Genomic DNA, 27,545 nt, shown 5'->3' on the forward strand with positions numbered 1-27,545 from the left:
TGGTGCAAAGACATCTAATCTCAAAACAACCATAGGTGTTGAACCTATGATCTGTTTATCATCTATCCTTCTGCACCATAAGCATTGCAGGGTGCAACATTGTTCTATGCGGTTGGGCTTTTAGTCTCAGTGGCATATGCTTATCATATACAAATCTTGAGCTGTTATTCCACACACTCCCCACTCATGTTCAAACTCATCATCCTCCGTGACCCAGTTGCTAAAGTGCTTGAACTGGTCAGTCTACTCGTTCATCTCTATGTTCATTTCTCTGAGGCACCTCAAATAACCCACAGGTCCTCCGTATTATTCATGTTCATTTTCAAGTCATGCCAGTTTAGATGGTCATTCAACTGGCTTGTTATTTCTGCTAGGTCTTCTTTGAAGGTGCCCTTCTTGCTGTGTCATCTGCATATAGCAGCTTCTCACCTTATCCCATTGGGATCTTCCTGTTATATAGTTCATCAATATGATAAACAGCAGTAGCCTTATAACCAACCACTTTCAAAGGGACTTGTCATTTCAAAAGATTTTTGGATCACTGTTTTAGGTAATCTATATAGGGCATTCACCATAGTTATTAAATCCTCCAACACTGCATATTTCCTCAGAACTGGTGTCAGAATTCTTCTGTCTACTTTATTTCCAATCCTACTTTATTGTGTAAGTTTCCTACATTTATAAAAGCCCAGAAGCTCTCCTGTTGGTACTCTAGCTGCTTCTCTATCCCTTGACGAACTACAAACACAGGATCTGTAGTTCCTCATTTTTTCCTAAAGCCAAACTGTTCTTGTTCACGGAGGGGTTCCACTATTGCCCTAATCCTAGCATCCAAGACGTGTCCCACTATCTTCATCTCATGTAACAATAGCTTTATCCCTTGGTAATTTCCACATTCATGGATGCTTTCCTTCTTCTGTATTGGGACCCAGACAGACCTGCACCAGTCTTTGAGAATTCTCTTGTCTCGCCATGCAGCTTTAACCACTCTGCTCATCCATCTTATGCCTCTCTAACCCAAGACTTTCACCAGGTCCTTTGTCACTACCTTACCGTTATTCATTTCCTGGGCTGCATTTCTCATCTCCTCTGCTATGTCAAGCTCAGGTACCACATGCTGGAAACTCTGCCCTAAAAAGGTTAGCCTCATTTAAGAGACTCTCAAAGTATTTTTTCCACGTCAACTTCACTTGTTCATGTGTTTTCTAGCAGTCTCCCCGATCATCATTTACAAATGGTGTTATAATACCATCCTCCTTCCCTCTGCATCTTATTTTTGCAATGCTATACGTCTTTTTGCCAGCCATCTGGGGATTGTTTACAAGGTTGGCATACAAATCATCTAGGGCACTCTCTTTGATCTTCTTCATTGCCTGCTTGGCAGCTCACTTTGCTTCTTTGTATTTATTTCCATTTACTCTCAATGTATTCATTTATTTTTCTTTACATACCATTTTCTTTTTAAAGATTGCTACTTGCATGTCATTAATCCATCACTACTCTTTTCCTTCCCTGCCTTTTCCTGATCTGTATTGTCCATAAACCTCTTCCACTACAAAATTCCTGTTCTTCTGAGGTGGTTCCACTCCTTTTCAGACAGACATTTATCCTATACTGCTTGCACAAACTTCTCTGATGAACTTCCCTCAACTTCCATATTTTAATCTCGTTTTGAGCTTAGTTCCCTCCTTGTCCAACACTTTGCTGGAATTTTTGCCATAAGAGGTTTGTATTCAGTGCTACCATCTTGTTAGGTATCACTTTTCAGTCCACACCTCAATTCCTCTGAGATTTCCTTACCAACATTATATCAATTTGGCTTTGGTTTCCACCACTGATGTATGTAAACAAATGACTCACTCTCTTTTGGAACCAGGTATGGGTTATCATCCATTGGTTGGAGATACAAATGTCTAGTAGCACTTTCCCTTCCTTATTTATAGTGTGTAGACTGCATTTTCCTAAACACATTTCACAGCACCATCTATTTCTGGCTGCTTGTGCATTCAGATCTCCCAGCCTCGGGGCTGCTGTGTCCACTAGTGTCTGCCAGTCTTGAAGGAGACTTTTTTTCCTCATTATATCCTTGTTGGGGTGCATATGCTAATAACACAAACATGACTCACTCTTTAACTTGGACTCATACAGCCATCAGTCTGTCACTTACTCTAGTAATTTTCAAACACCATCTTCTTCAACTCTCCTCTAACAACCATCCTGATTCCGTTATGCCCTCTTTTGTCACCCACATGGAAAAGTTTGCAATCTAAGCCCAACTCCTTTGCTGTGTTCCCTCTCCACTGTCTCCCGTAGACACAGAACATGATCTCTCTCCTTACCATCAGCTACTTCTATACCTTTTCAATATAAAATTATAAAATATGTAAATTAATGATTAAGATGGAAACAGCTAAATAAGCAGGGGCGGCTCCAAGCACCAGCGCAGCAAACGCGTGCCTGCGGTGGCAAGCTGCGGGGACAGCCTGTCAGTTCCTGTGAGAGCGGCAGTCAGGCTGCCTTCAGCGGCTTGCCTGCGGCAGGTCCACCAGTCCGGTGGTTTCGGTGGCAATTTGATGGCGGGTACACCAAAGCCACGGGACCAGCAGCGGCAGATCACCCGCACAAACGCTGCCGAATCTGCGTGCTTGGGGTGGCAAAAAACATAGAGCCAACCCTGTAAGTAAGCATTATTGGAATCAATCTGTGAGGTTTAAGAGGGTGAAAAGGAGAATTATACTCCAGTGTGCATGCAAGCTAGCACAAAAAGTAAAATCCATCTCCTGCACAGGCTTCCTCACCACATGCCCAATCTTGCTAAGTGCTGAGTACCTCTTGCCAAGGTCCTCAGTTCCAATTCAATTAATGGGCATTGACCGTATTAAGTTCCTTAAAGCATCCTGCATCTTGAAACGGTCAGCATCTTGCAGGATAGGGCCCATGGAACTCACACCCCTTCTGCCCCCTACAATAGTTTTGCTACCATGAAAACAACTGTGTGAAGGGGACATGCATGGGAGGAGCAAACAGATGGGCAGCAGCATCCCTTTCATATAAAAACGAAATGCTACTTATTCATATTCTCTAGGACTAAGGCCCCCTACTCAGGTTACACCAACAGAAGACTATATGAACAAATTTCTACTTTCACCTCTCCTCCTCATTCAGCCCACTGTGTGGATTTTTTAGTTTTTATCAGGTCAAGCCCCATTAATCACTGAATGCAACAGAATAAATAAAGAGCCAGTTATCCCTGACATAATAAACGATAAGTCAGTTGCAGATCTGGAGGCACCACATGCAAGGGGACAGAGCATTTTCTTCTGGATCACAGGCCTGCCTCCACTTCTCCGACAGCAGAGTGAGGAGGATGCAGGGCCGGCTCCAGACACCAGCCTACCAAGCACATGCTTGGGGTGGCACCTTGGGACGGGGTGGCATTCGGGGTTTGGGTTTGGGGTTTTTTGGTTCGGCCGGGCAGCGCTGGGGGGAGGCGGGGACTTGGGCGGCGCAGCGCTCAGTGGGGGCAGGCTTCAGCGGCACAGCGCTCAGGGGGGCGGGGACTGGGGCGACATGATGCTCGGGGGGTGGGGCAGTGCTCTTTGTTTTTGCTTGGGGTGGCAAAAATGTTAGAGACGGCCTGCGAGTATGGGTAGGAATTATTACTGCGAGTGGGGTTTTCTATTTGTCAAAGTGCAGGTTTAGGCCCACTCTTAGTATTTTATATTTTAATTTGCCACATAATCACTGTTTCTTTGTTGATCAGGTTTTTGCCATTTCTCAACAGAAATAAAACAAGCAGATCTTTCTGGATAAACATAAATAATACTTTTTACATTATCAGATTTGTGAATATCAGTTTAAGACGGTGTAAAAAAATAAAATAAAATCTATGCATTATTCAAACTCTCCTAAAATTTTCAGATCTCCCACATTGTTGGACCTAAGTTCTAGACAAAGAAGTAGCCAAAGTTTATTTTAAGAAAGCTAAAAAGTAGAGTCTAAGATTTCCCCATGGCTGACACACAAAGTGTTTGATGATAAAATCTGTACTAGTGCCAAGGAGGTAGGATTTTCCTCTCAGGTTATTAATTTGTAGAGATAGGGAAAGAGAAAATCCTTATATAAATAACTGATGTCATCGTCTCCTCACATCTTTTTCTAGAGTAAAAAAATATAGTCATCTTGAACACCACAATATGAATTTACAATGGTGGATTTTAGTATTTTCAACAAGCAGAGATTGCTACATGAGGCTCTCATCAGCTGAAGAGCATTCTTCAGACTGGTATGTCTTTACCTCTGTACAAAAGAAAAAACAGCATATTTCCAGGGGATTTTTTAAGAAGAGTCAATATCACAAACTGAGTTAAGATGGAGTTATGGTCAATAACATTTCTTATTAAACAACAAAAGCAGTAACTCCTAGTCTGTGCTGGTACCACTTCACACTGCTCCTGCACAGATAGGCCCTAAAGCCACAGTACCCACTCCAGGAGAATTACCTCCATGTGCAAGAACAGGGAGAAGTCTTTCTGAGGTATAACTCAAGCTTAGCAGTTTTTACACCACTACCCACCATGCTGCCACTGTATAAGGTTTACCTGGGGAATAAGATTCCTTGCATCACAACAGCACTCAGTTCCCATAATGCCCCCTTAAAGCAAATGGTAAACAACATAATTTAGAGCAACTCTGAGTTGCAGGGAGGATAAATTTGTTAATATTGGTGAGGCATTTAATACAGTAACTCCTTACTTAACATTGTACTTATGTTCTTGAAAAATGCGACTTTAAGTGAAACAATGTTAAGCGAATCCAATTTCCCCATAAGAATTAATGTAAATGGGGCTGGGGTAGGTTCCAGGGAATTGTTTTTTTTCCCAGACAAAAGGCATTATATACATTTTAAACAATTTTAAACAAGCAATTTAATACAGGTATAAGTTTTAAACAATTTTAAAGAAACAATTTAATACTACAATCATTGCTGCTGAGTATAAAGCTTGGTTGAGGTGATGGAGTCAGAGAGTGGAAGAGGATGGATTGTCCAGCTGCTCCTCTTGCTGTCCTTGCAAGCACAGGCACTGACTTTGCCAGGGGCAGAGGGCTCAACCCTCGGCCCACCTACTCCAACCCTTCCCCCCAAGCTTCCATCCTTGACCCATCTCTTCTCCCCCTGCACCTCCTCCCCCTTTACTTCGCATGCTGCCTCCTCACTCCTCCGCCCTCCTTCCTCTCCCTTCTGAATGTTGATTGCTGCGGACAGCCCTCCTGCCTCCCTTCTGCCTCCCTTCTGGCTCCTGCCTCGCTCCTGCCCTCCTGCCCTCCTGCCTCCCTTCTGGCTCCTAAACGCTGCAAGCCAGCTGATTGCCATGGGCAGGAGGCAAGGGGAGGAGGAGGAAGGCGCTGACCTGCAGGGTCTGCCAGCGGGCGGGAGGCACAGTGAGGGGGGAGCATAGGGAGGCTGCCAGCTGTGGAGAAAGCAGGCAGCCAAACAACGTAATAGTGGAGCATTGCACAACTTTAAACGAGCATGTTCCTTAACTGATCAGCAACGTAACAACGAAACAGCATTAACCGGGACGACTTTAAGTGAGGAGTTACTGTACCTAGCTAAATAGGTAATACTGACATACTAAAGACTTTTGTCCTGTCTTATTTTTCTTCCTATTCATTTTAATTGAAAAAACTGAAGTCATCTTCATAGCTCTAACCTTCCAAGTATGACTTTCCAAGTCATAATTTTCTTCTAGCTCCATGCTAAATTGAAAAATTTCAAATGTCCACTGCAAAAGTCTGTATCCAAAAAGAGAACTACACAAAATTTCTGATTTGGAATAGAGCTTGAATAGAACAGCTTATAATACCATACAGGACTACTTCAGCCACATCACTGTATCCTCTGTTCATGTCATAATTTACAAACTAGGCTGGGGCAAGATTTGGATGGAAGTTTTCTAAGGTACACCTTGGCAACTGAACAGGGAACACATTCTTCTGTGACTCATATTTGGTCAATGCCACAGAATGGTGTTAGTGAGTTCGGTGTTGTGTAATACTGAGATCTAGCTGATCAAGACTGTATATTATTTAGATATATATATTCTAATGCCTGAAGGGACCAATCTCCCACATAGCATAGACTGCAGAGCTTCCTTGAAATAATTTTTGTTTCAGCTAGAGCATATCTTTTAGAAAAAAACATCTAATCTTGATTTAAAGTTGACAGTGATGATGAATCCATTATGACCTTGGGAAAGCTAATTATCCTCACTGTTAAAAATGTGCCACTTATTTCCAGTCTGAATTTGTCTAGCCTCAACTTCAAGCCATTTGTTATACTTTTCTGTGCTAGACTGAAGAGCCCAAATATTTATTCCCCATGTAGATACTTAGTGTCTGTAACCAAGATACCTGTAGCTATCTCTTTGTTAAGCTAAATTGATTGAGCTCATCACTGTAAGGGTTGTTTTCCAGTTCTTCAATCATTCTCATGGCAGTTCTCTGAACCCTCTCCAACTTATCAACATCTATCTTGAATTGTGCACACCAGAACTGAACATAGTATTCCAGCAGTGGTTACAACAGTGCCAATTACTGAGGTAGTATAACCTCCCTACTCCTACTCGAGATTCCCCTGTTTATGCATCCAAAGATTGTGTTATACTTTTTGGCCACAGTGTTGCACTGAGATCTCATGTTTTGCTGATTATCCACCATGAACCCCAAGTTTTTTTCAGATCACTGCTTCCCAGGATAGAGCTCCCCCCATCCTGAAAGGATGGCCTACATTCATTGTTCTTAGATGTATACATTTACATTTGGCCATATTAAAATGCATGATTGCTTGCACCCAGCTTACCAAGAGATCCAGATTGCTCTATATCACTGACCTGTCCTCTTTATTATTTTCCACTTTCACAATTTTGTGACATCTGCAAACTTTAACAGTGATGATTTTAGGTTTTGATATCAGGTCAGGAGCAGATTAGGGTTTTGAGGGGGCCCTGGCCAGAGCAAGTGGGGGCCCCTCCCCACTCCTTCTGCCTGTAGTCCCTCCCCCATTCCCTGGAGCTCCTGCCAGGGAGTGGGGTTGGGGCACAGGGGCTTGCTGGGTGGGTAGGCGGAACAGGGCAAGGCCCCGCGTCCCAACCCTGCTACCTGGCTGGAGCACCAGGCAGGCAGAGCAGGACAAGCTCTGCACCCCGATTCTGCTTCTTGGCTGAAGCATTGGGCAGGCAGAGCAGAGCAAGCCTCCACGTCCTGACCCTGCTCCCCAGCAGGAGTACCAGGTGGGCAGAGCGGATCAGGGCATGTAGGGGGGCATTTTTCTGGAGGCCCCTAATTGGCCGGACCCCCTGGGCATGGGCCCTGTTAGCCCAGTGGCTAATCCACCACTGTATCAGGTGATTGAGAAAAGATGTTAAACAGTGTGGGGCCAAGAACCAATTCCTGAAGGCAGATCCCTAGTGTTAGAAGGTCATTTAGGCTCTCAGGTATATTATGTTAGGAACACAAATATAGATTGGTCTTAGAAAATTAGATCTGATCAAAAAAAATTGTGCTGAAAATCTTTCCACTGAAAAATATAGTTTAATCAAAATTGAATTATTTTTGTGGAGAAATGTCAATTCAACGAAGTGGGTATTCACCCACGAAAACTCATGCTCCAATATGTCTGTTAGTCTATAAGGTGCCACAAGACTCTTTGCTGCAATTCCAACAAAATAATTCTATCTTCCTGCAAAAACTGTCAAAATGAAAATTTTTATTTCAAATAGAAATAAAATGTCATTTTGGTTTTTTGGCTTTGAATTTGTATTGAATGTTACTATGACACTACCACTGAGTGGAAATCCCTGCCATGACTGAGGTTACGTCTACACTACGGGATTATTCCTATTTTACATAAACCGGTTTTGTAAAACAGATTGTATAAAGTCGAGTGCACGCAGCCACACTAAGCACATTAATTCGGTGGTGTCCGTCCATGTACCGAGGCTTGTGTCAATTTCTAGAGCGTTGCACTGAGGGTAGCTATCCCGTAGCTATCCCATAGTTCCCGCAGTCTCCCCCACCCATTGGAATTCTGGGTTGAGATCCCAATGCATGATGGTGCAAAAATAGTGTCGTGGGTGATTCTGGGTAAATGTCATCACTCATTTCTTCCTCCGTGAAAGCAACGGCAGGCAATCATTTCGCGCCCTTTTTCCCTTGATTGGTCTAGCAGACGCCATAGCATGCCAACCATGGAGCCCGTTTTGCCTTTTGTCACTGTCACCGTATGTGTACTGGATGCCACTGACAGAGGCAGTACTGCAGCTCTACACAGCAGCATTCATTTGCCTTTGCAAGATAGCAGAGATGGTTATCAGTTGTTCTGTACCGTCTGCCATGCTATTGTAAATTGGCGATGAGATGACGGTTATCAGTCGTTCTGTACCGTCTGCTGCTGTCATGGGTGCTCCTGGCTGAAGTTGGCCGGGGGTGCAAAGACAAAAATGGGAATGACCCCCCAGGTCATTCCCTCCTTTATGTTGTATTTAACAATAGAGTTAGTCCTGCCTAGAATATGGGGCAAGTGTGCTAGAGAACCAATGTACCAGAGAGCACAGCCACTCCGTGTCAGATCCCGCAGAAATGATGAGCTGCATGGCATTCTAGGGGGTGTCCCTGCAACAACCCCATCCATTGCTTCCCTGCTCCCCCAACTCTCCTGGGCTGCCGTTGCAGTGTCCCCCCCATTTGTGTCATGAAGTTATAAAGAATGTAGGAATAAGAAACAATGACTTGTTAGTGAGATAAAATGAGGGGGAGGCAGCCTCCCGGTGCTATGACAGTCCAGGCAGGACATTAAGCGGTGCAGGGGAGAGGAGCCCAGCATCCCGCTGCTATGATAGTCCAGGCATGACAGAATCTTTTCTTTACACAGGAATGAGAGGGGCTGATGGAGCTCAGCCCCCAGTTGCTATGATGAAGATGGTTACCAGCCGTTCTGTACCATCTACTGGGAATGACCGGGAGTCATTCCTATTTTTACTCAGGTGCCCCTGGCCGACTTCACCTGAGGCCAGCCAGGAGCACTCACGAGCAGCATGCAGTAAACATAGAATGACATATAAAAAAGTCAAGAAATGATTTTTTTCCCTTTTCTTTCACGGGGTGGGGAGGTAAATTGACGAGCTATACCCTGAACCACCCCTGACAATGTGTTTGACCCTACAAGCATTTGGAGCTCAGCCAAGAATGCAAATGCTTTTCAGAGACTGCGGGGACTGTGGGATAGCTGGAGTCCTCAGTACCCCCTCCCTCCCTCCATGAGCGTCCATTTGATTCTTTGGCTTTCCGTTACGCTTGTCACGCAGCACTATGCTGAGTCCCTGCTGTGGCCTCTGTCTGGAGATTTTTTTCAAATGCTTTGGCATTTTGTCTTCTGGAACGGAGCTCTGATAGAACAGATTTGCCTCCCCATACAGCGATCAGATCCAGTATCTCCCGTACGGTCCATGCTGGAGCTCTTTTTGGATTTGGGACTGCATCGCCGCCCGTGCTGATCAGAGCTCCATGCTGGCCAAACAGGAAATGAAATTCAAAAGTTCGCTGGGCTTTTCCTGTCTACCTGGCCAGTGCATCCGAGTTCAGATTGCTGTCCAGAGCGGTCACAATGGTTCACCGTGGGATACCACCCGGAGCCAATACCGTCAATTTGCGGCCACACTAACCCTAATCCGATATGGTAATACCGATTTCAGCGCTACTCCTCTCGAGGGGGAGGAGTACAGAAACCAGTTTAAAGAGCCCTTTATAGCGACATAAAGGGCCTCGTTGTGTGGACAAGTGCAGCATTAAATCGGTTTAACACTGCTAAAATCAGTATAAACGCGTAGTGTAGACCAGGCCTGAATCTCAGAAACTTTGCTCATGAACTAAACTGAACAGCTCTAACACAGAAAGACCAATGCAGAAACTATTTTAACCATTAAAAAAGTCACTCCAGCCATATATAGATATAAAACAGGTACACTTAACATCATATTAAATGCTCAGATTCATATTTAATCCAATTTCTCTGGTAAAAAGGCAAAGTGCTGCTAACAATGAATAAACTACCACAATTTCTGTAGAAGTAAAACTTCCTGTCACACAAGGTAACAATAATGATGAGGAGTAAAAACCCAACCCTGAAATTCTTCCACACACATAAATTCCCATTTACTTTCCATGTAGATTGGATCCTCAGGCGCATATGATATTTTCAAAGCAGTTTTAGTTTTCCATCTAGGGCTCATAGTGAGTTTACTTTTGTTACTGGCTTGGTATAATCTAATGATAGAAAAAACACCAGTTTGGGGTGCGCCTGCTCCTATTTCTCAGCAGTTTGTCCTGAATTGGACATCCTCAGCTGTGACCTACTGAGGCACGGTGACACTTGTCACAGACTGTTGGGGGAAAATTAATGGGAGACAACTGCAAAGATGCTTGTTCATCAGGGGCCCATTTCTCTTTGTGACAAATTACAGTGAAAATAGCCAGCTAATTCAGACACCCTTGAGAGTTGTATCAGGCAAACATCGAAAAAGTAGGCATAATATCTTTATCCCTGCTCTGACATTACATGACCTTTCAAGATTTCACTGTAAATGCAGGGACTTATCATTTAAATAAACCCCATTTAAGTGCACCTCTGGTATAGCCTAGGGGCTGTGGTGAAGCTGATTATCTCACTTTTTTCTGGCAGGCTGATTTTCAAAGAGCACTTTGATATCACAAAAAAGAGAGGACAATGAAAAGCAGGAAGAGAAAGAGAACGGTCAAATTTAAGCTCTTCTAATGTATACAAAGCGCAAGCTATGGGAGTAAGCAAACAGGGACACTAAAGTCACAGAATTTTCCCCATGTTTAGTCATCTGGTTGAAACACAAACGTTTCTATAGGTTTTTTAATTTCTAAACTCAAGAAAAAATAGTAATAGGAATGACAAACTAACTTCTTTTTTTCAGCCCCAATCTGGAAAAGGCTCTCTGTCTTGCTTGTTTCATGCCCCTTATATCTCCTCCCCCTCTAGAGTGATAACTACAATCATAGCGCTGAAGTAAAGAAGAGGGAGAGGGCTGCACAGAGAAGAGGACACCAGGATACAGTCTTGAGGACTGGACAGGAAAGTCTAGAGGAAGCAAGGTGCCTAGATATAAACTGTGAATTGTGTTCATATAAAAGAATGTAATTAAAATCAACAATTTTTAGGCTCCTAATGTTAGTGAAAAATAACATCTTTTTATGACGCTGGTTCTATGAATGAGCCAGAGACTGTAAAGCCATACTTACTTTCCTCCTTCTGGTTTAAAAAGTATTTAATTTTTTTTTTAGATTTATAAAAGCCATCCCATGCTCTCTGTGGTCCTTACATAAATAAAAATATACACTACAACAACAATTCTAATATTTACAATTAGTAAAAGCATGTTACTGTTTAATATGTAACCTAATGGTTTAATGTTTAAACAGTAAATTTCTTCTGATTGTTAAATCATTATTAAAGGTGACCTGTAAATACCCCTTAAAAAAACCTAACTGTAGAGTTGTGCTAAATGTCCCACATAGGAAAACTAATATAGACTTTCCACATGTATGTAATTTTAAACTCACTATTTTCCCTCTCTTTATAGTCAATGAAGTCACAGATAGCTTTATAACAATTTGTGCCTTCCCCTGCATGCACTATAGTTGTGACATCACTAGTCTAGTCCACGTTTGAGCATCTCACCAAACAGAAGCCTATCTGCGACACTGATTACAGATTTATTTAAAGTACTCAAATGGGATTATTAAAGGATGGATTTGAGTTTTCAATCTGTGGCACTGCTTCTTTATAAGGCACATGTCACGCTAGTTGTCACTTTTCAGAAATAAGAAAGCTGCTAGCAGAAGCCTGAAAAATGTAAACTGAAAAGTAGTGGCACAGACTTTATGGACTTGATTCTCCTTGTGGAGTTATTGACACCTGTGCAAAGTGTATATGTTCTACCATTTTGATTGTCTGCAACAAACTGATGATCCCGGAGTCTGTGTGATTAATCAAAGGCAAGAGTCACATTTATACCTCAGACTTAAAAGTAGTTTGTTTCAAAGCAATACTAGACCAGCGGAAGGAAGTAGCTCCTGACATCCTGGTCATGATCTTGGAAGCTAAAGAAATTCCCTTGAACCCTAATCCTGCAGATATTTAAGCCTGGGGCTGAGCAGGACTTTCTCTGCAAATGCTGCTGTGGGCCAGGGTCCAAGCACTGGAACTGAAAGCAGGAAACCTGTCTCTCCAGTGCTCTCAATGCCCCTGCTCCTGAGCCCAGGCGCCATGGAAGAGAAAACTGCCTCATTCGAATACAGAGAGGACAAGAGACAGACCAGAGGAAAGGATAGATTGGGACAAGAAGCTTGGGGATGGGAAAGACTGATAAAGGAGGCTAGTGGAGGCAGAGGGAAACTAGGACTGGGATGTGGGATGGGAGAGACTGGGATTGACTGGGCAGGAGACTGGGAATGAGTACCAGTGGGGCAGGAGGATGGAGAAGGGGGAATGACACCAATCTGATGGGAAACTGGGGTGCAGGGGAATAACTGTGACTGGCTGGACAAAGAGAATGAGACAAGGGGTTGTGGGAGGGCTCTGAGATTAGAGGAGGAGCACGGAGTGGAAACTGGGAGCCATTAGGACTGGAGATATGGGACTGGATAACATGGGCTGGGGAGCAACAACTAGATGTTAGAGGTGTTAGCTGAAGTGGCAGAGGGCTGTGCAGTGGATCTAAAGGTTCCAAGCCTGCTGGCAAGTCATGTGAGTGTCAATATGATGCCAAATGATGGAACAGCCCCTGTGAGTTGACGAGGTGGTATTATCTTAATTTTGCAGATGGTGAACTGAGGCACAGAGAGAATAAGGTAAGAAATATCCACTAATTTTAGGAACCCAATTTGAGGCCCCCAAGAAACTATTTTTGAACTGTCTTACCCATGAAACCATCCTTGCACTTCCTGTAATCCCCTGCCATATTACAAAAAATTAGGCAGGGGTCCTATAGGCAACATCTTTCTTTATGACTCAACTCTGATTCATCCCCAGAGCAGGTCGATCTTGTGCACTGAGTGAAAATGGTATGTGATCATATAATTAAAGACTGTATCATAAAGCATGCACGTGCAGGGTGGGCATGTTAAAGTTGCATTTCCTAACTTCTGAATGCTTGACTTTGCAATATTAATAATGTTCTTTTATCATAGTTTGTGTGAATTTTTACAACTATATTACAATGGACAGCTATGCACTATTCTTGTGTATATTTGCATATATTTCAAGGGAGTAGTTATAATTTTGCAAATAACTGTTACAATGATGGGCTAAAAAGGGTTTTGGGGAGATCCTCGGAGCACCCTGTTAAAATTCTGCCACCAAAATTGAAAGTTAGGATGATTCTCTTGCCTCTGACAACAGAAACCTTTCTGGATATCTAGACCTTCCCTACCAGAAATGATTTAGTAATGGACCTCAAAAATACTTCTGAAAAACAAATATTTTGTCTTTGAAATGTACCAGTTGCATCAAATGGCAGGTATTTTTTAAAAATATCCCAGGGACGGAGACCTTCTATAAGGTCTTCTCCTCCATTCCTCCCACCAATAGTAACCCTACACACATACCCCTCCAAAATTACACAAGTTGAACACTGTTATATTTTCAATATTACTAGTGGATAGACCCGAAGCTACAGACATTATTTATCTTTAGTAAGGCTTCTGGCAGAGTCCCACATGACATTCTCATAAGCAAACTAGAGAAATGTGGTCTAGATTAAATTATGGTGAAGTGGGTGAACAACTGGTTGAAAAGACATACTCAAAGAGTAGTTATCAATGGTTCATTGTCATACTAGAAGGATGTATCTAGTGGGGTTCCACAGGGGACTGTTCTGGTTCTAGTACTATTTGATATTTTCACTAATGTCTTGGAAAATGGAATAGAGTGTCTGCTTATAAAATTTGCAGATATCAAGCTGGTAGGGGTTAAAAGGACTTTGGAGGACAGGATTAGAATTCAAAATGACCTTGAAAAATTGGAGAATTGGTCTGAAATCAACAAGATGAAATTCAGTAAAGGCAAGTGCAAAGTACTACACTTAGGAACAAAAAATCAAATGTACAACTACAAAATGAGGAATAACTGGCTAGATGTAGTACTTTTGAAAAGGATCAGGGGGATATAATGGATCACAGACTGAATATGAGCCAACAGTATAATGTTGCATATTATTTGTCTAAGCAACCAAGTACAGTTTTTCTTTTAAAAGGTACATTATGAAGATTAACAGATTCAAACATCTCTTCACATAGACCTTTCTCATCAGAATAGTTGAGATTACACTCTTACTTCTAATATAACTTTATGACGAGTATCATAATAGTTTTCACATGCCCATCGCTGTCTTTTTGGACTGAAACTTTTTATGCTTGGCCTTCATCTCAAAAGTTAACTTTTTGAAAATTGGAAGCAAATCCAGCCAGCCACTTTTCAAATAAGGGAGCATGAAACATGTACACTTTAGATTAGAGGACTTATTTAAATTAAGACTTATTTAGCTTATTAATAATTCAAAAGTGGCTGAACCAAAAGTTTCCAAATCTGACATATTCTGAAATCCTTCAAGAGGAATGATAACTTCGCTGAATTGTGGCTGCCTTCCTGGCCCAACAGGAAAAGGGATTGCTGCTCTCAAGCTGCTGATGAGACAAGTGGCATGAGAAAGACTTCAAAAATGCCTTACTGAAACACATATAGCAACCATCATTAAAAATCTTCCCTAAAACTGAATAGCAAACTAGATTAGAATCATTACATTTCCATCCCTCCGCCCCTCCCCTACTCATCTCCAAACAACTTTTTTTCATACTTGGTATTTTTAATATTAGAAACATCAGACTTTCATATCTCCCTCTTTCGCTGGAGGAAGTGGGTAGGATCTTTGGAAGACATGAAGAGCGATAAGGTGGAATGAAGTCATATCTTTGTTTGGACCAACCTTTGTTGGTAAAAGAGACGAGCTTTTGAGCTTACACAGATCTGCTTCAGGTCTCAGAGTACCTTTCCCAGACCAGAAGAAGAGCTCTGTGTAAGCTTGAAAGCCTGCCTCTTTCACTAACAGAAGTTGGTCCAATAAAAGATATGACCTCACCCACCTTGTCTCTCTAATATCCCCCGGCCCATATGGCTACAGTAGCACTGCAAACATGAAGAGTGACATCACTTCTAGGCTATATCTTGCATCTCACTTACTTTCTCCCCTCCCATTAGCTGAAGCTGAAGAGGACACCGAGACTGATAAAATCTAAGACTAAGTTTTTATGTATTTTACATACAGAAAATGAAAAAGATAAAGTTCTAATAAATAATATTAACTGTTCTACAATTCCTTCTTACTGATACATTGTGTAACTCTGCTGAAGTCAAATCCTCATACAACCTCAGGGTCAAATGCAGACTCACCTTTTGACCTAGTTTTCCACCCATAACAGGGTAAGGAGAGAGGTAAAGAAAGATCATGCTACTTGATATATAATACTTCTGTAATATATTCAGATACCACAGTGATGAGCATAGTATAAAAACCTAGATAGACAGAACTGAGAAGAAAATATGGTGCCCGGTAACGAACAATTAAAAATACAGGCCAGATCGTCAGGTGGTGTAACGTCAATAGGGCAAGTGTGCAAAGCATGGACCTGTTAATGTTACTATTAGCATCCTATCCTTCATTTCCAGTCCTGCATGTGTTTAAATCCACAGAGTTAACATTAAATTAACATAGGCCTGAATCCTGAACTTTTTTCAGGCAGACCCTGCACCATTTAGAACCCCACTGAAGTCACTAGGATGCTATACAAAGGTCTGCTAAAGTGAAGCTGTTTGCAGGACTGAGGACATAATTTCACATTTGATGTTATACAAATTGGATAAATGGTAAGGCCTACAAACCTTGACACTGCCTTTTTAAATTTTTAACTGAAAAGTAATAATTGGAGAATTTTATGGAGAAAAGAATTCAGGAAATTAAAACCAATATCAAAAATACAGAGGTTATGTATCCATAGTCACACTAGCATTAGGCAAAAATATTGTTTTTAATTGTGACATATGGTGCTTTCCACATGGCAAAGTGTCGCTCTCTTCTAAATGTATGATTATAGACCGAATTTTTCTTTCTCCAGCCTCTAATGTTACCATCTTTGCAGCCAGATATTTTATCTGCTTCATTCCACATTCTGAACACATACAGCTCACCAACCATACCCACAGCTGAAGATGTGGCTGATGATTGTGAACAGCCAAGTGAAATCTGGCCATCTGCAATAAGGTCTTTTTTTTTAAACCAGTTCTTGGCCTCTTTTTTCTGTTTCATTTATAAATAGTTTCATCTCCTTGTATTTACTTCTCCACTCTATGCACACTTGGTACCAAGTGTCCACATTAAGTTTCTCCTTTAAGTTTATTTGGGTGCCAAACATCCAAACTGTCAATTTGTCATGATCTCCAGTAAGTCAAAGTTCATAGCTTTTTGCAGAAATAGTACTACCATGTCTTTTTATATTATATACAAAAGCAGTCCAGAGATTACTAGAAATCACTAGCTTAGGTACACACAGACTGTGAATTCTTTCAGAGAAGGCACATGAATTCCTGGTGATAGAGACCAAGTATCTTCATGTACAGTCTTAAATACAGTTCTTTATTTTCCTAGGAAACCATTCTGAGCTAAATAAAGAAAGGATAACTTTTAAATAAATTATTTTATAATGACTTTTGCACAAAAATCCCTTACTGTGCTTTGATAATTTACCCTAATGAATAAGCAGAAAGGAAATTGAATTGTCCCTGTTAAATAGTGATATCTGAGATTACCAGTTTTTCCCTATACTTAAAATCTGTGTAATAATTATGGTTGGCAAAAAAATGACTTTTCAATGGCTTCTACTGTAATAATACTGCACTTGACATCTTTCATGTGTGTGAAGCACTAGCTCTCAATATATTCATCATCTCTAACTCACACAGGAGCTTGGATTCTCAGTATTTTCCCAAATCAGGAATTAGCAATTAAATGTGCTGTACCAAGCACCAATAAAACTATTAGAAACATGCAGATATTTTCAAAGGAAAATATAATTTTAAATGACTTACTAGTTAAGTGAAAAATTGTGTTACATATTAAATACATATATACTCTTTGTGTTTCTGCACAGATAATCAAGTGCATAATAACTGGCATGTATAAGCAAATGCAAATATCGATTAGTAAGTAATTAGCAACAACAAACACAGGAGAAGATCCTGTAAATACTTAAGCACCTGAGTTATTTACATTAGTAAGGCTGCAATAGAACTGAGTACTCTCATAAGTAAAGTTGATCAAGTGTTTATATGTTGCCAGGATTTGGCATGTAAGTAGCAAGAGAAGTCATTAATTTACCTACAAGTGCTTGTCAATTGTTAACACATCTGACTTAAAAGAGCCATTATAACTAATGAAGTCATTGAGCATTGGCCTGCTAAACCCAGGGTTGTGAGTTCAATCCATGAGGGGGCCATTTGGGGATTTAGTTGGGGATTGGTCCTGCTGTGAGCAGGGGGTTGGACTGGATGACTTCCTGAGGTCCCTTCCAATCCTTATGATAAACCTTCTTCATCTTGTAATTTTTCTTCACTGGAGTTTAAAAAGGCAATCAAGGTACTTTTTACAAATGGTTCACATACATTTTTCTTGAATGACTGGGAAGTTTGAAAATAAAATTTGTTTGCTTAAAGTTACTTTTGTCCCTCCTTTTTGCCCCCAGATCTATTTGTATATCTGGGGATAAATTATGCCACCTGGTGTGGGTATTGTAGAAGTCAGAGACAGTGCAGGAAGTCCTTCTCAACCTTCTCTCCTAGTGTATACAGACAGGGAAAAGGCATAATTTGGCACCTTATATTAGGGATGAAATGAGGTAGGGAAGAATGGCTAGTGCTGCTGGCAGTGCTGGCAGCCAAAATGGAAAAATTTCTGGGTGGTGTGAAGCTAGGGACATTGATCACCCCATTTGCCAGGTTAGGTGCACTGGAGGGATCGCTGGCTATAGCTGTTGTGTAGGTGTGGGAAGGGACATACCTCCACCCGCTCCTCCAAAGTTCTAGAAATATTATGTCTTTTATAAAGATAATGGTTAAAGGCACCTCTGCCTGAATGCGTGAGTAAGAGCCATCTGGAGAACTTCAGTATGTTCAGAACTAGACCATCATATCATTGTACCAAATTCCACCCACAAAAGCTCATGCTCCAATACTTCTGTTAGTCTATAAGGTGCCACAGGACTCTTTGTCGCTTTTTATAGTCAATGCTGTCACACCATTTGCTAAATGTGTTTAAATTTATAAAAGCTCTGACTTCCTCGAGTGTAAATACATGACACAGCATAGGAGTCAGTTTCTAAAATTAAGCATAAGGCGTTATAAAATACATGATGTATGAAACATTTAACCTTTACCTGTAATATATATCTCTTTTCATCTTTAGATGTCAAAATGCATTATAAAGGAACACAAGCATCATTATAAAAGGAAACTGAGGCACAGAGGTGTGAAATCACTAGTCCAAGGTCATACAGTCAGTTAGTGACAGAGCTAGGAATAAAACCCAAATCACTGGTCTCCCATATCTATTGTACCACATGCACAAAACAATGCTGCTTCCCTTATTTTTATTAGAAATAAAATAACTCTGTAAAGAATATCCATAAAATAGTTTATTATTATTACCAGAAGCAGCATAAAATTGCCAACTTCTGACACCTGATTTTGTTCCCCATCTCCTTTCTCTGCGCTACACTCAATAGCCAAAGAGTGGCACAGAAGCTGTTACATCATCTCTATGGTATATTACTATTAAATAAGTTGTATTTTATTTTTCTCACCCACAGTTAATTAGAAATTACTTATACCTGATGTCCTTATTAACAATAAAGAAAGAATGTAGGATATTCAAAAATGCTCAGATGTAGGATATTCAAAAATGCTCAGAGTTGATCTAACTGCTCCCATTGATGCTATGGGAATAATTACCATAGATTTCTATGGGAGTGGAATTTGGCCAATCATGAGCATATGTGAAAAAAAATCCCACCCATAAAATTAATAATGATTATATACTCTCTCTCTCTCTCTCTCTCTCTCTCTCTCTCTCTCTCTCTCACACACACACACACACACACACACTCTATCAATGTTGGATGAGTAAGGAAAAAGATATCTTACGTATGTCCGAGGTAGCCAGAAACACGTGAAGTAAAATGATAGCTAGAGAAATCTTGAATTTCAGTAAAAGCTCCTGGATTCTGCCAGCACAGCAGTGCTGCACTCCACAGGCAATCATTCTAGAACACACAAAGGAAAAAAAAATCATATTCTATAACAATTATCAGCAAAAGGACAGGATTGTAGATATTACATTAGATGATACTTCCAAGACATGGATGTAAATCTTTTCAGCTCTGCTGTTTCTACCCAAATGAGTCTTACATTCTTCCTGTAGAGGGCTAGAATGTGGAATGACCCAGAAATTCTTGTTAAGCTTCTCTTTTTCTGCTATAACAAAAGTTAAGTTTATAGATGTGCACTTATTGCAGTTAGGAGGGATTCTATTACAATTTAAAACAAACTTCAAAGCATTACCTTTAATACATGTAGTATATATATATCAGATACTCTACAGACCTTAGGACTCTGCGACGCACCAAAATTATATATATATATATCTCCAACAATGTATCATATTTCTGCAATTACTATTTTAGTTTGTGATAGGATCCCTCCTATTTGCAGAAAGTGCACATTTGTAAACTTATCTTTAGGTTAGAGCTGAAAAATAGACCATTGCAAGCATTCAAATTAATGAAAATATTTTATTAGTACAAAATAAATAGTTACTACAGATATACTATGACAGACGAGTGCTGGTATCAGGAGATGGGAGCAGTGCAAACTATACCAGTCAATGAGAGGAGCTGAGTGCTCAGCACTTTTGAAAATCAAGAAAATCTATTTAGATATTTAAAACTTTAGGCACTTGCTTTTGAAAATCTTGGCCAGTGACTTTGCAGGTACTTGCAAGAAGGTGCTGATATTTAAAGGTCTATCAGAATGTGTTAATAGGGTTATGTTATCTGAGAGGGAAAGAACAAATGTATCCACCTTGAAAAGGGCCAACTGCACTGCAAAAGGATTGGACCAAACAAAAGAAATGAGCAGGAAAAAAGTGTTTGGAAAAGCATGGAAGCAATATGTATGTGTCACTCAAATGTATCAAATGTAAATATAGAAAATACACATTAGTCCAAAATAAGAGCAATTTGGCATGAACATCAACCAGGGCTTCCAATAGCTATACAATAACCAAGAAATCCCATAGTAGTTGGGAACAATGGGTATAGGTAGATTTATTGAGATGATGAAACTAGTATATTATATGCATTTTGGAGATACAGTGTGCAGCCTATATTTTGGAATATCATCACCTTCTGAAATAATTCTGAAGGAAGAATGTACCAATATTTTTTATCAATTGGAAGAAGTTAAGTACTGCATATCATGGGTAATGTTATCATGTGTGCTACAGAAATTAAACACCTCAAAGAAAGGCCCTTTAGAGGAAAACTCAGTTGACCAAAGGATAAGAGCCTAAAACTGAACAAAAAGAAATATCACATTAGAATGGAAGAGTTAGCTAACATAAATCATGAGTCTTAGCAAGGATGAGTTGAAACTAGATAAAAAATAAAGTAATTAAAGAAACACCAGAATCTAAAGACAAACAAGCAGCTCAGAGATTCACAGGAAATGTATTCCAAGTCAGTCTTCAGCTCACCTCTGTTCCAATTTCTAAAAATAAAACTATATATTTGCATTTGATTGAAGTGCAGAATTACTTTAATTGTCCCAAGACTGATTACGAAGACACCTGTGCTTAAATGCTTTTATGTATGTAACCTGGTAATATGAGTTGTTAAACTCGCAGGATCTTGGTGCCATAATATATTTTATCATTGTTTATTTTGATTCATAAATAAATGAGGTGCCCATTCAAAAGGTGGGTATGCAGCCATTACCTTAAGATACAGCAAATTTCCCCAGACCTCAGACGACTTCTCCCCCTAACAAAAATCAAGTTGTAAACCAATTCCTCAGTTTTATAGGCAAATTCCTTCCTCTGCAAGGAAAGGGATTTACCCATAGAGATATTCTCAGACAACAATCTCAACACATACAGATTGCACAATGAATCGGCTGTACTACTTAGCACCCAAGAGTTGAATTGTGAACTTCCCTGAACCTTTGGAATGTCTGAAGTATCATCCAGAAGATTAAAGAGCAAATTCCCAATTTATGTCACATACAATACTGATGCACAAGGCTCCTACCTTATCCTCATTTAATTCCCTCCTTGAAAATCGTTCCTGATATAACACCTACAAGAAACTAGACAACTAAGATAATGTATTAAGACATGTATTTAAAACCAAACCAAACACCACACTACTGTATAGTAGTATACAAATAGTATTCCAATAGCTATGACTAACTACTGGAATACAATTTGTACCATATATGATAATTCAATCATTTGGAAACCATGTTTTCTAGTAATAAGAATACAATACATTTGCAGCCTGAGAACATATGTGGGTTCTGGCTTGTGCATCATTACTAGTAATAAAGATTCTAAAAGTTAATGGAATTGCAAAGGTATAATTGAGGACATAATCTGGAGACAGCAGGGTTGTGGGTAATAAGTGAGGATAGAATTTGGCCAACAGTTTAGTATTTGTGATCATGTAGGAGAAGGAAAGAAGTCAGCTTGACTCTCAGTGCCCAGGGTAAATTTGCAGAGTTGGCAGTTAGAACAGCATATTTTCATTTGTAAACGGAGCACATATGACACAGAATCACTAAGACAGAAGCTTCTTGTGATGGGGTCTATAAACTCTACACTGGTTAACCATGGGGTAACAGGTGCCTGAGCTCAATTAGGCCACTGGACGGCACCTGGAGGGGTATTAGGCATAACTGGTGATCAAGCCCAGCTAAGTTGGTGCTGGATCTTTATAAAAAAAGGAGCACAAGAGAGTGGGAAAGGAAGGCCATGGAGAAGACCCAGCTTATAAGTAGAGAGGTTTCCTCTCTTAGGCTAAAGGCTGAGAGAGCCCCGGAGGCCTGGCATCAGAACTGGTGGATCCTGTGCCAGGAGAAAACCTGATAGGCTGAGGACAGTGAAACATGGTCCAGAGGTGCCCTGTCTTGAGCTGAAAGGCAGCTGGAGGCAGTGAAGCCCAAGAGTGATGGTAAAGTCTATGGGGCATTTGGACTGAAGTTTGAGAGGTTGCAGGGAGAGAGGGAGAACTCTGCTGTCACTCTCATGGTAGCTGGGAGTAAAGAGACCTGTAAGGAACAGGAAGGATCCTGCAGGATGAGAAGAACCCCCAGGGAAAGCCTTGGTAGGAAGAAGTCCAGAGAAGTGGCGGCAGGGAATCTGGAAGTGTGAACTTTGACTGCCTGTCTTAGAGTCTCTGGACTGGAACCCAGTGTAGAAGATGAGCCTGGATTCCCCTACCAGCCACTGGCAAGGTGGCATAAAGCCCCTGTGAAGGGCATATGGTCTTCTGTAAGCCCTGAGAAAGGGCATATGGACAACTGGGCCCTGAATTGAGGGCAGCAGACTGAACGGAGGGAACGGATGCTTGCTTTTGTTGCATTCAGTTACCAGAAGGGATGAGACTAAACGTAACATGGTTAGAAGGATGAGTCACAAGAAGAAACAGACCACAGTAGAGGGAGCGGGGGGAACAACTGCTGTGCCACATCTAATCTGCAGTGAGTGAACTTCCCCATATTTCTTATGCACAGTTGCAGAGCAGTCCAAATGTGTTAGAGAAAACTATACTCTGTAAGTGCTGCAACAACTAGAGCTAAAGAACTCTGGAAGGATCACTACGGATATAGCTGAATATATTTAAGTTACAGCTCACTGGTGTTCTCGAGTAATGACATTTAAGATGATCGTTAGTATTACTTACAATGTGCAAGTTGTTTGAATTAGAGAAGACCTTTATTAGTTATAACCTTATTATGGTGCAATAGTGCCATCCACTGCTTTTTCCAAACCATGTGCCATATTGTGCCAGCACTTTTGAAATAGAATAGCAATTTTCTAAAGAGGATTTGCTTTTTTGATAAAAGTACTTTTTGAGTGGGTTTAAGACCAAGTCAGTCTCTCGAGATGAAACAGATGGTATTTACTATGAACATTACTGTCCTGCACTGTACCGTACTCTTTGTGAAACTGAATTTTAAAAGTTCCATAAAGCCTCCACAGTTCTTTTTTAATACAACTAAGCAAAAAGAATATGAATATGAAAACCAATAAGTGTTTCTCTTTTTTGTACTCTTTACACTTTAAAAAATAAACTACTGGGATCTTATTATACTATGTCCAACTTTATCCAGAACAACCTGTTACCATTTAAAATCATTACAAACACTTGAAATTCAGACATTCTTAATGGTCCTTCATTCATACCTAACTATCAGGTATGTTGTCTACTGTTGCACTTTACTCTCTTTTGTTCTAACCATGCATCTATTACTTAGAGAGAGCCACATTAAAGACCTCTGGCTTTAATACAAATATTTTCCTACATTACAGAATTATTTAAAAACTCCATACAGTATTTTGCATACCTTAAAATAGCATTATTGTAATGTTAAAGTTTGTAGCTCCCTCTAGCAAACAACCCTAGTACAAATTGTATTAATCTAATATTTTTATTTATTTTTCTGTTTTAATTATTCTCATATTAATTTTTGTTAGCTTTTATCTGAAGTTAAAAACATAACTGGAGCAAAAAGAGGCCATATGAAAACAATCATATTATATTAACTCAACATAGTTTTAAAATAAAAGCAGAACATTAGCAGTGATATGAAAAGGACCTGGAGTGAAATCCTGGCTCCACTGAAGTCACTGCAGCCAGGATTTCACCCTTAGCAACCATGCTGTACTTCAGTATGTCTCCAAAAGATCACTCATATATAGACATATTTAGCACTTTCTTACATTGGGGATATTTTTCTCATTCTTCTGGTGTCATGTTGCAATTTGATATATTTTCTTTGTTGAAGTTGGGAGTGTTGGAATAGTAAGCCTTTTCTGTTGCATTTTTGTGACAACAGGCAGCCTGTATTATGCCAGCCGCAAGAAGTAAGTAAGGAGTAAGACACAGGAAGGATGACTGGGACTGCGCAGGTATCTCTCTCTCTCTCTCTCTCTTTCTCTCTCTCTCTCAGTGCTTCCCATTGCTCTCTCCAGGATAAGAATAAGACTATCAGCTTCTTCCATCAGCTCCACTCCCTTATTTTCCAGATTGGCATCAGAAAGTAGTAAAACTTCTAGTTTATTTTTAAACTTTGGCTGAAGTAAGAGAGATGTAATGGGGAGGATGCTTATGTTGGAAAGTCTTATGTCACTGTTAAATCTGGCACATACAACGTCCACTGACTTAACAGAAGAAATAACACCATCCTTCAAAAAATGTTGTCCTAAGTTTGGGAGGGTAGGAAGGGGGGAAGAGGCAATCAGTTTTTTCCAGAAGACAGTAAAAGAATTATTTGAATGACACTGTGTATGTGTTTTCTAATGGGCATGTCTACACTTACCGGGGGATCGACAAATGGTGATCAATGCATTGGCGGTCGATTTAGAGGGTCTAGTGAAGACTCGCCAAATCGACCACAGATGATGCTCTCCTGTCGACTCCTATACTCCACTGGATAGAGAAGAGTAAGGGGAGTCAACGGGAGACAATGGGAGTCAGCGTAGTGTGGACCCCGCTGTAAGTAGATCTAAGCTACGTCGATTTGAGTTATGCCAGTCACGTAACTCAAATTGCGTAGCTTAGATCAAATTTCACCTGTAGTGTAGACAAGGCCGAAGACTGCAAACTGAGACATACAAGTAGTTTGTAAAAATCAGTTTATCTTCTGATAGAATACCACGTTTTCCTTTGACTGCCACAAGTGTTTATATGTCCTGAATGTGTGTTTCAGCTAGTCTATCCAACATGTAACAAGTAAAGCTTAATTTAATTGATATTTCTTGTTTCAATTTGTCTACAAGTACAATGTATTTTTTTCACTTTTAAGCTTTTGTAGAACAAGTGTTTAATAATCTTCTCCTTCTTCCGCCTCATCCCCATCTGCAGAGTCCCTGCCAACTTCCTCATAGTCCTTCTCTAGAGCAGCCATGTCTTCTCTGGCTTCGGAGAACTCCCCCTCCTCCATCCCCTTTTGTAAGCCTTTTGTGAATGGCTAAAAGTGATGCAAGTAACATTTAATACTTCATTTTAAAGAAAGCTATATCCTAACACCTCTCAGCTGCTCACAGTGAGCAAAATGTTGTATGTACACCACAGCAAACATCTCAAAACAGTGGCTCAGCTGCTAGTGGTAATCAGGGGAAAAATCTTGGGAGGGAATATATATTTTGACTTATTCTAGGTTATTGGTATGGGATGGTCTCTTACAAATGCAAAGAAGCCAAGAACAGTGGGCCAAGTTCTGCCTGAGTTACACTCATGTAACTCTGTTGAAGTTTGAGACATAGTATAAACAAACTCATATAAAATTCATATGTGCAGTTCATGAGTGTAATAGCCTACTGGGTGTTTTTCCAATAAGCATCTACTCAGTGACTAAGACTCTTGTGAACCTAAACTTAGTGTCAACCTGAGTGACTGGTGTCAGACACAATAAAAAATAATGAAACATAAGGGCTGTTTCGTTTGAATCCAAAAGACTGTACATTCAGCCTTACCTTTTGTATTTCCTGACTTTGGGAGCATGTAAATCTTAACTTTAATACGGAACTAATGTTGGATTTTGCATTATTTTGACTTATTTTATATACTACTAGAAGTGCAGCTAGTGCTTTTCCAGAAACAAAGACCCCAATTCTGAGTTCCTGAATTCTTGCATCCAGTACAGAAATGGGGCAGTTTATAGCCTTAAGTCACCTTTGTGTCTCCTTTTATTCCAAGGCCATTCTGGAAATAGTTTAGTCTATAGTAAGTGAGAGCAGCCATACAGCCTCACAGAGATCTACACTGACCAAGAAATCACCTTACACATGGGCTGTCTCCCCAGAGAAAGATCTGTTAAGAGTCTTTAAGACTGGATCAACATAAAAGCCTTAAGGCAACATATAATTGGGGCCACGGTCTCTGCTTCAAGGAGTTTACAAACTAAACAGACAAAATATGGATGGAGGATGAGGAGGAAGCGTTGCAATACGCAACAAAGTAGCTATGTTTGCTTTTATGTCTCAATGCCTCAGGGGTGGGAGGTTGTTAAACTCTACTCTAAGTAGTGCTATAGGTTTCATGAAAAGTGTGAAGGCATGGCAGACAAAGTCAGGATGGAAATTCCAGACATATAGGGCCTCATGCAAGTTGTCAAGGAGGTAAGTGGAAGACGGAGACCAGGGAAGCACTTAGGCATGTAGTCTGAGTTCAGTAGAAGGGACAAGAGAAGAAGTGGCAAGTGAGAAAAGTAAAGTTTTACAAAGCCTTGAAATTCAGCTACTGAGCTTGAATTTGATGTAGATGGTGAGAGGAACCATTAAGGGCATGTCTATACTGCAGTGGGGAGTAAGCCACCTTGCCCATGTAGACGGACTCATGCTAGCAGGACTAGAACTATTATGCCAAAACTAGCAGTCTGGATGTTGTGGCTTAGGCTGAAGTTCAGGCTCCCAAGCCCACCAGACCTCCAAGTCCTTAGGGATTAAGCCATAATGTCCATGCTGCTATTTTTAGTTCCTAGCTCAAGCCCCACTAGCATGAGTTTGTCTACCCAGGCTGGGAGGCTCGGTACCAGCTGCCCTGTAGACATACTCTAAGAGGTTTTGAAGACGGAGATGTACACAGTCAGAACAATAAGCAAAGCAGATATTTTCACAGTACCATCTTGGAGAAACTGAAGTTAGAGCCACGGATGCTGAGAGAAGAATACCCTCCTTCTCCTGAAAACTCACGCTTAAACTTCTTCCATCATCCTGTGTGTGTGCATGCATGCGAGTAGTTTCCATGCTCTCCTGGCTCATACAGCAGCAGAAGCAGAAGCAAAGAAAGCAAAATGATGATGTGATTTCATCCTATACCTCACTTTATGGATTCAGCAGGTCTCTTATCTCCTTGCAGCTACTGGAATTCCTTAGGAGTTGCAAGCTGAAATATTTAGCAGACTTTAAAAAAATTAAAATCAAAGTTCACTTTTATTGTATCCCAATGGCCAAATGAATAGTAAGCACAGAAGCTAATGGCTCTTCATTTTGAGGGAGTGATTCACTCTTCGTATAGCTTTGGTCTGACATGAGGGGGGGAGCATGGCCTAGGCAACATATTGCACTGGGAACTAC

General features: G+C 40.6%; 1 protein-coding gene across 9 annotated transcripts in view; it reads right to left on the bottom strand.

Moving 5' to 3' along the window:
• Positions 1 to 27,545, bottom strand: part of ADGRG2 (adhesion G protein-coupled receptor G2) — a 99,374-nt gene that overhangs the window by 65,861 nt on the left and 5,968 nt on the right. For all 9 annotated transcript variants that reach the window (XM_030574280.1, XM_030574309.1, XM_030574261.1 and 6 more), the window contains exon 2: positions 19,334 to 19,452. In XM_030574280.1, the coding sequence (XP_030430140.1) occupies positions 19,334 to 19,451 (118 nt within the window). In that variant the 5' untranslated portion in view covers position 19,452. The remainder of the gene's footprint in view (positions 1 to 19,333; positions 19,453 to 27,545) is intronic.

Source organism: Gopherus evgoodei, chromosome 1 (genome assembly GCF_007399415.2).
Source record: "Gopherus evgoodei ecotype Sinaloan lineage chromosome 1, rGopEvg1_v1.p, whole genome shotgun sequence".
NCBI lineage: Eukaryota > Metazoa > Chordata > Testudines > Testudinidae > Gopherus > Gopherus evgoodei.